The sequence below is a fragment of the Pseudophryne corroboree genome, chromosome 6, assembly GCF_028390025.1.
Source record: "Pseudophryne corroboree isolate aPseCor3 chromosome 6, aPseCor3.hap2, whole genome shotgun sequence".
Classification (NCBI taxonomy): Eukaryota; Metazoa; Chordata; class Amphibia; order Anura; family Myobatrachidae; genus Pseudophryne; species Pseudophryne corroboree.
The window spans coordinates 424,819,827-424,833,426 of record NC_086449.1 but is presented as its reverse complement, the minus strand read 5'-3'; the positions used below and the strand labels follow the sequence as shown (position 1 = coordinate 424,833,426).

The following is a 13,600-nucleotide window of genomic DNA, read 5'->3' as shown; positions in this document are numbered from 1 at the left end:
AATCTCTTTCAAGAGACATACCCCTTGCCAGTTTTGCACAACTGTTATCCCTGCGGAACTGTTAAAAGCGCAAGCTGTACACTTGGTTGTACAATCCCTCCTGGATACAGGAGTGGTAGTGCCGGTACCTCTGTCTCAGAGAGATACTATTTGACCATGTTTCTAGTTCCGAAGCTAAATGGTTTCTGCCGGCCTATACTCAACCTCAAATCATTGAACAAATTTGTGAGTGTCCAAATTTCGTATGGAAACTCTGCGCTCTATTGTGCTGGCCACGGAACCCGAAGACTATATGGTATTCCTGGTAGGATAGGTAGGATGCTTACCTGCATATTCCTATTGCCATGTCGCATCAGCAATATCTGCGGTTTTCCTGTTGGCAACCTACATTATCAATTCCAGGCCCTGGCATTTGGATTGACCACGGCCCCTCGGGATATTTACCAAGGTAATGGCCGTGATGACGGCTCATCTGTCGTCCGGGAGTCGGGATCCTGCCGTATCTGGACAACTTGTTGATCCTGGCGAACTACTAAGAGGTTCTCCTCCGTCATCTGGAACTGACAGTCCAATTCCTACTAGCCCACGGGTGGCTTATCAACTGGAAAAAGTCCTCGCTGGTTCCTGCTTGGAGCATGGAGCACCTGGGGGCTCTACTGGACACACACAGCCAACGATTGTTCCGGTCTCCAGAGAAGGTCCTGAAACTTCAGGACAGGATCAGATATTTCCTCTCTCGCCCAAGAGTGTCGATACACTCGGCGATGCAAGTACTAGGCCTCATGGCGTCCGCTTTCGACATGGTAGAGTACGCTGAATTTCACTCTCGCCCTCTGCAGAGGTTAATCCTTTCCAAGTGGGACGGCTTGCCTCATCGGATCAGGTCTCAAGGTCCTTGACTTCGGTGGTTCATCTGTCACTAAGCTGGTGGCTACAGGACCAACACTTGAGCAGGGGCCGTACCTTTTGGATCTCCAACTGGGTCCCCCTGACAATGGATGCCAGTCTGCGGGATTGGGGCACGGTGTTGGAGCAACACGCTCTCCAGGGTCGGTGGACCAGGGAGGAATCTCTCTTCCCGATAAACATTCTGTAATTGTGGGCAGTGTTCAATGCATTGACACTGGCCCTGCCTCTAGTACAGAACAGGCCAAGTGCAATCAGACAGCGCCACCACGGTGGCGTACTTAAATCATCAAGGCGGCGCTCGAAGCCGCATAGCAATGCTGGAAGTATCAAAAATCCTCAGTTGGGCGGAACGCCATCTTCCCGCAATATCGGCAGTGTTCATCCCCGGAGTCCTCAACTGGGAAGCAGATTTCCTCAGTGGTCAGGACGTTCACGCCGGAGAGTGGAGTCTTCATCTGGAAGTCTTTCAACTCCTAGTGGACAAGTGGGGCCTACCAGATGTAGACCTGATGGTGTCTTGACACAATCACAAGGTTCCGGTCTTCGGATCAAGGACAAGGGATCCTCAAGCAGCGTTCATGGATGCACTGGCAATTCCATGGAACTTTCGGCTGCCGTACGTATTCCCTCCAGTATCACTCCTGCCCAGGGTTCTACGGATGTTCAAGCAAGAAAGGGGAATACTACTTCTAGTTGCTCCAGCGTGGCCCAGACAACATTGGTTCTCAGACCTGCAGGGTCTATCGTTAGAGCGTCCTTTTCTACTTCCTCAACGCCCAGACCTCCTTGTTCAGGGCCCTTGTGTCTATCCGGACCTGGCCAGACTTGCTTTGACGGCGTGGCTATTGAAGCTTCACTCCTGTGGGCCAAGGGATTCTCAGGCGGTTATTCAAACTATGTCGAAGGCCTGCAAGCCGGCTTCTGCACAAATTTATTACAGGGTCTGGAACTCTTACTTCACATGGTGTGCTGCTAAGAATTATGATGCCTATTCATTCAGTACTTCTAGGCTTTTGGCTTTTCTGCAACAAGGCCTAGATTTAGGACCTCGTATGGCCTCCTTAAGGTTCATATATCAGCCTTGTCGGTGTGGCTTCGGAGGAAAATTACGTCTATTCCTGACGTTCATACTTTCACTCAGGGCGTGTTACGGATTTAGCCTCCCTATGTCCCTCCTGTGACTCCATGGGATCTGTCTGTTGTCTTAAATGCCCTGCAAGAGTCTCCATTTGAACCTCTTGAGTCTGTGGATCTTAAATGTCTTACACTTAAGGTCATGTTTTTACTGGCTATTGCCTCTGCTAGGAGGGCGTCGGACTTAGGCGCTTTGTCCTGTCGTCCACCCTTTCTGATTTTTTTTTTTTTCCACCGAACTCGCCCTGGTTTTCTACCTAAGGTGGTATAATTTTTTAATCTTAACCAAGAGAGTGTGGTTCTGGCCTTTATCTCTTCTGGTTTGTCCTCCAAAGAGCGGTCTTTGGATGTGGTACGGGCTCTCCATATTTATGTAGAGAGGACTGCCTCCCTCAGGAGGTCAGATATCCTCTTTGTACTTTTTGGTTTTCACAAACCTGGCTGGCCTGCGAATAAGCAGACCTTGGCCAGATGGATTAGAATGGTGATTGCACAAGCCTATGCGCAGAATGGTCTCCCGGCTCCTGCTGCTATCAAAGCCCATTCTACTCGGTCTGCTGGACCTTCTTGGGCGGCCCGCCGTGGCATGTCCGCTGAACAATTGTGCAAGGCGGCTACGTGGTCCTCAATGAACACGTTCATCAGGTTCTATGCTTTTGATACTACCGCCTGCCAGTATGCTTCCTTTGGACGCCGGGTTCTTGTGCCCAATACAGTGCATCCCCTCCCATGAGGAACTGCTTTAGGACATCCCGATGTTATTCCCTGTGGAATACCAGTGTACCCCCCCGCAGAAAAGGAGATTTATGGTAAGACTTGCCATTGTTAAATCTCTTTCTGCACTTACGCACTTAGGGGGTCATTCCAACCCGATCGCACGCTGCACTTCCTTGCAGCCGTGCTATTGGGTCGGAACTGCGCATGCGCAGCGGCAGCATTGCGCAGGTGCTTCGTGGCCCGGCGACGGCCATTGCCAGATAGCGACGCTACGAACGAAGAAAGCGGTCGCAGCGGCGACCGCAAAAAGATTGACAGGAGGAAGGCGGATCCGGGCGGCAACTCACCGTTTTCGGGGACTGGTGAGTCCAGCGCAGGCATGTCCAGGCATTTGGAAGGCGGATGTCTGACGTCAATTCAGGGACCTGCATCACTGGAACGATCACGCAGGGTAAGTAACTCTTACCCTGGTCTTCTTTTACAGGAAACTTTTTTTTCTTTGCATAGCAGGGCTGCACAAGGGCTATGCAGATATACACTCCACCATAGGCGGCGTTTAGTTGATCGCACGGGCAGCAAAAAGTTGCTACGTACGATCAACTCTGAATGACCCCCTTAGCTTCTTTGGGTTTGTATGGCATTAGCCGCTAGTCCCTTCTCCTGTCGTGAGAACGTGGTTCTACGTCACTGACATCTACCATCTCTCTTACCTGCTACTGCATTGGACTGGTTAATGAAACTGAGCTCCAGTGCCTGGAGGCGGGGTTATAGAGGAGGTGGTGCAATGCATCCTGGGAACAGTCAAAGCTTTAGCCTGTTGGTGCCTCGCATCAAGAGGCAACTCAACACCCCGATGTTATTCCCTGTGGAATCCAGTGTACCTCACAGAAAGAGATTCAACTATGGTAAGTCTACCATAAATCTCTTTTTTTTGTTTTTGTTTTTTTTTTGTTTAATATAGTTTTTAAAAAGTATTATTTTTTTTTTAAATATTTAAGTAGAATGGATCTCCTCGTCTGAAACTGGGGGGTGCGATGTGGTCGCATGTGATCTGACTATGCCAGTGAATTGGTTAAAGGGAAAATTAAAATTTCCACCATGTTCAGCTGCCCGTATCACAGTAGAATAAGGGAAATTAACGATGTTGATGGACACTAAGTGCCTTTGTGTGACTATGCTGGAGGCACTTTGCAGCTATTGCTTAGAATTGAAAACCCCCCCCCCCCCCCCCCCTTCCCCATTTTTATATAAAAAATTATAATACATTCGGCAGTAAATGTGTGAGGAATCAAGTACTTTTATGTATGTTGTGATTATGGAGCAGAACTATAACCTTGCAAGCGGGGCACTCTTACTGCTTTGTCTGTCTTAGCACCCAGTCTACTTTTGTCAATACGTTTGTCCCTATTTGCAAATCATTATGAAGGGGGGTAAAATATCCAAATAAAATCTTATGTACAATTAAAAAGGGACTAATTGCATAACACCTACCGTGAAATGTTCTGTCTTCTACTGATAATTCTATACCAAACCATTTTGAACTTTTAAAACATCTGGAAAAAAAAATTGTTCTGCTCCTGTCAACCTTTAAGACATTGTAGTGGCATCACTCCACACCTCTTTTCTCTACTAGTTTCTCATGATTTCTAAGAATGTTTTGACCCATGTAATCAATTTTGTTTTTCTTTAGGAACTTGATAAACATCTCCCAGTGATTGAACCCTATTTCGTGAAGCACCCAGAGTTTGCTGGCAAAACAGAAAATGGGATACGGGTCACTTGGTTGGGGCATGCATCAGTCATGGTGGAAATGGATGACTTGATATTTCTTACAGATCCTGTCTTCAGCCAAAGAGCCTCCCCTGTTGGCTTTGCAGGTCCAAAGCGGTATCGTGGACCTCCATGCACTATAGAGCAGCTTCCCAAAATAGATGCTGTTGTGATCAGTCACAATCACTATGATCACCTTGATTACAGCACTGTATTGGGCCTGAATGAACGGTTTGGTACTGAGTTAAGGTGGTTTGTTCCCATGGGTCTTTTGAACTGGATGCAGGGCTCTGGTTGTGAAAATGTGATTGAATTGGACTGGTGGGAGCAAAACTGTGTTCCTGGACATGATGAGGTGACCTTTGTGTTTACTCCTTGTCAGCACTGGTGCAAGAGGACGCCCAATGATGACAACAAAGTGCTGTGGGGAAGCTGGGCTGTTCTTGGACCATCAAATAGGTTTTATTTTGCAGGAGATACTGGTTATTGCGGGGCTTTTGAACAGATTGGAAAGCGATTTGGACCTTTTGACTTAGCTGCAATTCCGATTGGAGCCTATGAACCAAGGTATGGAGTGTTATTAAGTAGGCAACATAACATTTGTGAAACTAATTTCTTTATCCTCAAGGCAATGTTCATATATTTAAAAAACAATTTGCCACTTCTACAGTTATGAGAGAAATATACTTTGTCTACCTGTTTTTTTTTAGTAATTCTGATTTCTCTGTATTTCCTTCAAATACAGTATAATGAAACCACTATTTCTCTGACGTCCTAAGTGGATGCTGGGGACTCCGTCAGGACCATGGGGAATAGCGGCTCCGCAGGAGACAGGGCACAAAACTAAAGCTTTAGGATCAGGTGGTGTGTACTGGCTCCTCCCCCTATGACCCTCCTCCAAGCCTCAGTTAGGTTTTTGTGCCCGTCCGAGCAGGGTGCAATCTAGGTGGCTCTCTTAAGGAGCTGCTTAGAAAAAGTTTTTAGGTTTTTTATTTTCAGTGAGTCCTGCTGGCAACAGGCTCACTGCATCGAGGGACTTAGGGGAGAGAAGTTCAACTCACCTGCGTGCAGGATGGATTGGCTTCTTAGGCTACTGGACACCATTAGCTCCAGAGGGAGTCGGAACACAGGTCTCACCCTGGGGTTCGTCCCGGAGCCGCGCCGCCGACCCCCCTTGCAGATGCTGAAGATTGAAGGTCCAGAAACCGGCGGCAGAAGGCTCTTCAGTCTTCTTGAAGGTAGCGCACAGCACTGCAGCTGTGCGCCATTGTTTGTCACACACTTCTCACCAATGGTCACGGAGGGTGCAGGGCGCTGCTGGGGGCGCCCTGAGCAGCAATGTAAATACCTTTTATGGCTAAAAAATACATCACATATAGCCCTTGAGGCTATATGGATGTATTTAACCCCTGCCAGATATTACAAACTACGGGAGAAAAGCCCGCCGGAATAGGGGGCGGGGCTTATTCTCCTCAGCACACAGCGCCATTTTCCTGCTCAGCTACGCTGTGAGGAAGGCTCCCAGGACTCTCCCCTGCACTGCACTACAGAAACAGGGTAAAACAGAGAGGGGGGGCATTTTTTTTGGCGATATTTTATATATTTAAGCTGCTATAAGGATACAACACTTATATAAGGTTGTTCCCATATATATTATAGCGCTTGGGTGTGTGCTGGCAAACCCTCCCTCTGTCTCCCCAAAGGGCTAGTGGGGTCCTGTGTTCGATAAGAGCATTCCCTGTGTGTCTGCTGTGTGTCGGTACGTGTGTGTCGACATGTATGAGGACGATGTTGGTGTGGAGGCAGAGCAATTGCCGGTAATGGTGATGTCACCCCCCAGGGAGTCGACACCGGAATGGATGGCTTTGTTTATGGAATTACGTGATAAGGTCAGCACATTACAAAAATCAGTTGACGACATGAGACGGCCGGAAAACCAGTTGGTACCTGCCCAGGCGTCTCAGACACCGTCAGGGGCTGTAAAACGCCCTTTACCTCAGTCGGTCGACACAGACACGGACACTGAATCTAGTGTCGACGGTGAAGAAACAAACGTATTTTCAAGTAGAGCCACACGTTATATGATCACGGCAATGAAGGAGGCTTTGCATATCTCTGATACTGCAAGTACCACAAAAAGGGGTATTATGTGGGGGGTGAAAAAACTACCTGTAGTTTTTCCTGAATCAGAGGAATTGAATGATGTATGTGATGAAGCGTGGGTTAACCCAGATAGAAAAGTGCTAATTTCAAAAAAGTTATTGGCATTATACCCTTTCCCGCCAGAGGTTAGGGCGCGCTGGGAAACACCCCCTAGGGTGGATCAGGCGCTCACACGCTTATCAAAACAAGTGGCGTTACCGTCTCCTGATACGGCTGCCCTCAAGGATCCAGCTGATAGGAGGCTGGAAACTACCCTAAAGAGTATATACACACATACTGGTGTTATACTGCGACCAGCCATCGCCTCAGCCTGGATGTGCAGTGCTGGGGTGGTCTGGTCGGATTCCCTGACTGAAAATATTGATACCCTGGATAGGGACAGTATTTTATTGACTATAGAGCAATTAAAGGATGCTTTTCTTTATATGCGAGATGCTCAGAGGGATATTTGCACTCTGGCATCGAGAGTAAGTGCGATGTCCATATCTGCCAGAAGAAGTTTATGGACGCGACAGTGGTCAGGTGATGCGGATTCCAAACGACATATGGAAGTATTGCCGTATAAAGGGGAGGAATTATTTGGCGTAGGTCTATCGGATCTGGTGGCCACGGCAACTGCCGGAAAATCCACCTTTTTACCTCAGACCCCCTCCCAACAGAAAAAGACACCGTCTTTTCAGCCGCAGTCCTTTCGGTCCTATAAGAACAAGAGGGCAAAAGGACAGTCATATCTGCCCCGGGGCAGAGGAAGGGGTAAGAGAGGGCAGCAAGCAGCCCCTGCCCAGGAACAGAAGCCCTCCCAGGGTTCTGCAAAGCCCTCAGCATGACGCTGGGGCTGTACAAGCGGACTCAGGAGCGGTGGGGGGTCGACTCAGGAATTTCAGCGCACAGTGGGCTTGCTCACAGGTGGACCCTTGGATCCTGCAGGTAGTATCTCAGGGTTACAGGTTGGAATTCGAGAAGTCTCCCCCTCGCCGGTTCCTAAAGTCTGCTTTGCCAACGTCTCCCTCAGACAGGGCGACGGTATTGGAAGCCATTCACAAGCTGTTTTCTCAGCAGGTGATAGTCAAGGTACCCCTCCTACAACAGGGAAAGGGGTATTACTCCACGCTATTTGTGGTACCGAAGCCGGACGGCTCGGTAAGACCTATTCTAAATCTGAAATCTTTGAACCTGTACATACAAAAATTCAAGTTCAAGATGGAATCACTCCGAGCAGTGATAGCGAATCTGGAAGAAGGGGACTTTATGGTGTCCCTGGACATAAAGGATGCTTACCTGCATGTCCCAATTTGCCCTTCACATCAAGGGTACCTCAGGTTCGTGGTGCAAAACTGTCATTATCAGTTTCAGACGCTGCCGTTTGGATTGTCCACGGCACCTCGGGTCTTTACCAAGGTAATGGCCGAAATGATGATTCTTCTGCGAAGAAGAGGCGTATTAATTATCCCTTACTTGGACGATCTCCTGATAAGGGCAAGGTCCAGAGAACAGCTGGAGGACGGAGTAGCACTAACCCAAGTAGTGCTGCAACAACACGGGTGGATTCTGAATTTTACAAAATCTCAGTTGACCCCGACAACACGTCTGCTGTTCCTGGGAATGATTCTGGACACGGTTCAGAAAAAGGTGTTTCTTCCGGAGGAGAAAGCCAAGGAGTTATCCGAACTTGTCAGGAACCTCCTAAAACCAGGAAAAGTGTCTGTGCATCAATGCACAAGAGTCCTGGGAAAGATGGTGGCTTCTTACGAAGCAATTCCATTCGGCAGATTCCACGCACGAACTTTTCAGTGGGATCTGCTGGACAAATGGTCCGGATCGCATCTGCAGATGCATCAGCGGATAACCTTATCGCCACGGACAAGGGTGTCTCTTCTGTGGTGGTTGCAGAGTGCTCATCTGTTAGAGGGCCGCAGATTCGGCATACAGGACTGGGTCCTGGTGACCACGGATGCCAGTCTGAGAGGCTGGGGAGCGGTCACACAGGGAAGAAACTTCCAGGGAGTATGGTCAAGCCTGGAGATGTCTCTTCATATAAATATACTGAAGCTAAGAGCAATTTACAATGCTCTAAGCCTGGCAAAACCCCTGCTTCAGGGTCAGCCGGTGTTGATCCAGTCGGACAACATCACGGCAGTCGCCCCTGTAAACAGACAGGGCGGCACAAGAAGCAGGAGAGCAATGGCAGAAGCTGCAAGGATTCTTCGCTGGGCGGAAGATCATGTGATAGCACTGTCAGCAGTGTTCATTCCGGGAGTAGACAACTGGGAAGCAGACTTCCTCAGCAGACACGATCTACACCCGGGAGAGTGGGGACTTCATCCAGAAGTCTTCCACATGATTGTGAACCGTTGGGAAAAACCAAAGGTGGATATGATGGCGTCTCGCCTCAACAAAAAACTGGACAGGTATTGCGCCAGGTCAAGAGACCCTCAGGCAATAGCTGTGGACGCTCTGGTAACACCGTGGGTGTACCAGTCAGTGTATGTATTTCCTCCTCTGCCTCTCATACCCAAAGTACTGAGAATTATACGGCAAAGGGGAGTAAGAACGATACTCGTGGCTCCGGATTGGCCAAGAAGAACTTGGTACCCGGAACTTCAGGAGATGCTCACGGAAAATCCGTGGCCTCTACCTCTAAGACGGGACCTGATTCAGCAGGGACCGTGTCTATTCCAAGACTTACCGCGGCTGCGTTAGACGGCAGGGCGGTTGAACGCCGAATTCTAAAGGAAAAAGGCATTCCAGAAGAGGTCATTCCTACACTGGTTAAAGCCAGGAAGGAGGTGACTGCACAACATTATCACCGCATTTGGAGAAAATATGTTGCGTGGTGTGAGGCCAGGAAGGCCCCCACGGAGGAATTTCAACTGGGTCGATTCCTACATTTCCTGCAAACAGGATTGTCTATGGGCCTCAAATTGGGGTCCATTAAGGTTCAAATTTCGGCCCTGTCGATTTTCTTCCAGAAAGAATTGGCTTCAGTTCCTGAAGTCCAGACTTTTGTTAAAAGGAGTACTACATATACAGCCCCCGGTTGTGCCCCCAGTGGCTCCGTGGGACCTGAATGTAGTTTTGGATTTTCTCAAATCCCATTGGTTTGAGCCACTCAAATCGGTGGATTTGAAATATCTTACATGGAAAGTAACCATGCTACTGGCCCTGGCTTCAGCCAGGAGAGTATCAGAATTGGCGGCTTTATCGTATAAGAGCCCATATCTGATTTTCCATTCGGACAGGGCAGAACTGCGGACGCGTCCTCATTTTCTGCCTAAGGTGGTGTCAGCGTTTCACCTGAACCAGCCTATTGTGGTGCCTGCGGCTACTAGCGATTTGGAAGATTCCAAGTTGCTGGACGTTGTCAGGGCATTGAAAATATACATTTCAAGGACGGCTGGAGTCAGAAAATCTGACTCGCTGTTTATACTGTATGCACCCAACAAGCTGGGTGCTCCTGCTTCTAAGCAGACGATTGCTCGTTGGATTTGTAGCACAATTCAACTTGCACATTCTGTGGCAGGCCTGCCACAGCCTAAATCTGTCAAGGCCCATTCCACAAGGAAGGTGGGCTCATCCTGGGCGGCTGCCCGAGGGGTCTCGGCATTACAACTCTGCCGAGCAGCTACGTGGTCGGGGGAGAACACGTTTGTAAAATTCTACAAATTTGATACCCTGGCTAAAGAGGACCTGGAGTTCTCTCATTCGGTGCTGCAGAGTCATCCGCACTCTCCCGCCCGTTTGGGAGCTTTGGTATAATCCCCATGGTCCTGACGGAGTCCCCAGCATCCACTTAGGACGTCAGAGAAAATAAGATTTTACTTACCGATAAATCTATTTCTCGTAGTCCGTAGTGGATGCTGGGCGCCCATCCCAAGTGCGGATTGTCTGCAATACTTGTACATAGTTATTGTTACAAAAAAATCGGGTTGTTATTTGTTGTGAGCCGTCTGTTCAGAGGCTCCTACGTTTGTCATACTGTTAACTGGGTTTAGATCACAAGTTATACGGTGTGATTGGTGTGGCTGGTATGAGTCTTACCCGGGATTCAATATCCTTCCTTATTGTGTACGCTCGTCCGGGCACAGTATCCTAACTGAGGCTTGGAGGAGGGTCATAGGGGGAGGAGCCAGTACACACCACCTGATCCTAAAGCTTTAGTTTTGTGCCCTGTCTCCTGCGGAGCCGCTATTCCCCATGGTCCTGACGGAGTCCCCAGCATCCACTACGGACTACGAGAAATAGATTTATCGGTAAGTAAAATCTTATTTTTAGGTGTCCCTTTCACAAGGCAAGGACTATCCTGCAAATGCATATTTTCATGTATATAAAACTGTATAATTAAATTGTAAATCATTGGCAGAATGACTTGGGACTGATTCAGAGTTGGGAGCAAATTTAAATAAAACAAGTTTGCACCTGGACAAACCATGTTGCAATGCAAGGTGTGCAAATGCATTTTTTTTTTTTGTGCATGCAGGGTAAATACTGGCTGGTTTTGCATGTAGCTCACAAATCCTGAACAGCTGTATATTTACTCTGCAGTTTTGAGATGAGCTAGAACATGTCTAGGGTGGCCAATCCCGGGATTTAGGGCTAAAATCGTCCGAGATTCAATCCCTGGATTAAAGGTTCTGGAGGCCCATTAATGCTGGGCAGCATTGAGCGTCCTTCGAAAGCTCAACGCTGCCTGGCTCCCCCCTGCGCAGCGTGATCTGTGACTGTGAGTTCACGCTGTGCAGTCACCAGCCCATCACCTGCTGCGCTGCCTGATGGAAAGCCGGCCGTCACCCGCCGCCGAGCGTGGAGGAAGATTCCCACCCGCCCGCCCCGCTAGATTGGTGAGTTATGTGTGCAGCAGGGGTGGGACGGCCGGACACAGTAAAAAAGCCAATCCTGGGATTGACCATTTTCCAATCCCGATACCCGAGATTGAAAAAATGGCCCGGGATTGGCCACCCTAAACACGTCCCTTCCCATTTTAGGGAATCGATGGATTTGACAAATAGTTTTAAAACTACAATAGAATGAAAGGCTTATCTAGGCTTGGTGATAATTTATTTCTATTGACGTTTTAAAACATTGTCAGAGCGATAAGAAGCTCATAGCAAATCTATTCCTAAATGTCTCTGAATAGTCTTAATATGCCACATCTATCGTTGAGCATGGTTTTGTCAAAGTGCAAATTTGTTCCTTTGTTTTTTTGCTTTGCTCCCAACTGTGAATCAGCCCCATAGTGATGGGTAAAAGCATGGCATGATAATGAATTTGCATTAATACTGCACCTATGAAAAGCTAAGTAGATTATATTTTATGAATGTGGTAAAAAAAAATTGATGATGACCAATACTCTGTGATTATTAATTTTGTGTACTATCGAGCACAGCATGTTAGAGAATAATTGGTTTAATATGTGGTGACATTTATTATCATGCCCCATGTGTGAATTATCCAAACTATGTAGGAGATCAAAGTATTAAACAGCAACATTAGGTAGCTGCAAGTATCTTCCTAAGTGGCTTATTAAAAATGGCAATGGTCCACAGAAGGAAGCAATATATTTAGTTAGAAAAAACATGGAGGGATTGTGAGATGTGTTACACCCATTTCTCCTTTCTCTGACGTCCTAGTGGATGCTGGGAACTCCGTAAGGACCATGGGGAATAGCGGCTCCGCAGGAGACTGGGCACAAAAGTAAAAGCTTTAGAACTACCAGGTGTGCACTGGCTCCTCCCCCTATGACCCTCCTCCAAGCCTCAGTTAGATTTTTGTGCCCGGCCGAGAAGGGTGCATACTAGGGGCTCTCCTGAGCTTCTTAGTGAAAAGTTTAGTTTTAGGGCTAGTGGGGTCCTGTCCTCTATCAGTGCATTCCCTGTGTGTGTGCGGTGTGTCGGTACGATTGTGTCGACATGTTTGAGGAGGAAAATGAGATGAAGGCGGAGCAATTGCCTATTATACAGTTGTCACCCCCTAGGGAGTCGACACCTGAGTGGATGAGCTTGTGGAAGGAATTGCGTGACAGTGTCAGCTCCTTACGACAGACAGTTGACATGAGACAGCCGGCTACTCAGCTTGTGCCTGTCCAGGGGTCTCAAACGCCATCAGGGGCTTTAAAATGCCCGTTACCTCAAATGGCAGACACAGACACGGATTCTGACTCCAGTGTCGATGATGAGGAGACAAACGTGACTTCCACTAGGGCCACACGTTACATGATTGAAGCAATAAAAAATGTATTGCATATATCTGATAATACAAGTACCACTAAAAAGGGTATTATGTTTGGTGAGAAAAAACTGCCTGTAGTTTTTCCTGTATCCGAGGAATTAAATGAAGTGTGTGATGAGGCGTGGGTTTCCCCCGATAAAAAACTAATAGTTCCTAAAAGGTTATTGGCATCGTACCCTTTCCCGCCAGAGGATAGGGCACGTTGGGAAACACCCCCTAGGGTGGATAAAGCGCTCACACGCTTGTCTAAACAGGTAGCACTACCCTCTCCTGATACGGCCGCCCTAAAGGAACCTGCCGATAGAAAACTGGAGAATATCCTAAAATGTATATACTCTCACATGGGTGTTATACTGCGACCAGCTATCGCCTCAGCCTGGATGTGCAAGTGCGGGCCTGGCGTGGTCGGATTCCCTGACTGAAAATATTGATACCCTAGATAGGGACAGTATATTACTGACTATAGAGCATTTGAAGGATGCATTTCTATATATGCGTGATGCACAGAGGGATATTTGCCGACTGGCATCAAGAGTTAGCGCGCTGTCCATTTCTGCAAGAAGAGGTTTATGGACGCGGCAGTGGTCAGGTGATGCGGATTCTAAAGTATTCCCTTATAAGGGGGAGGAGTTATTTGGGGTAGGTCTATCTGACCTGGTAGCCACGGCAACTGCTGGAAAAT

At 48.0% G+C, this 13,600-nt stretch overlaps 1 protein-coding gene across 3 annotated transcripts in view; it reads left to right on the top strand.

Annotated features, from left to right (window-relative positions):
- Nucleotides 1–13,600, top strand: part of NAPEPLD (N-acyl phosphatidylethanolamine phospholipase D) — a 74,522-nt gene that overhangs the window by 48,263 nt on the left and 12,659 nt on the right. For all 3 annotated transcript variants that reach the window (XM_063927005.1, XM_063927006.1, XM_063927004.1), the window contains exon 3: nt 4,451–5,097. In XM_063927005.1, the coding sequence (XP_063783075.1) occupies nt 4,451–5,097 (647 nt within the window). The remainder of the gene's footprint in view (nt 1–4,450; nt 5,098–13,600) is intronic.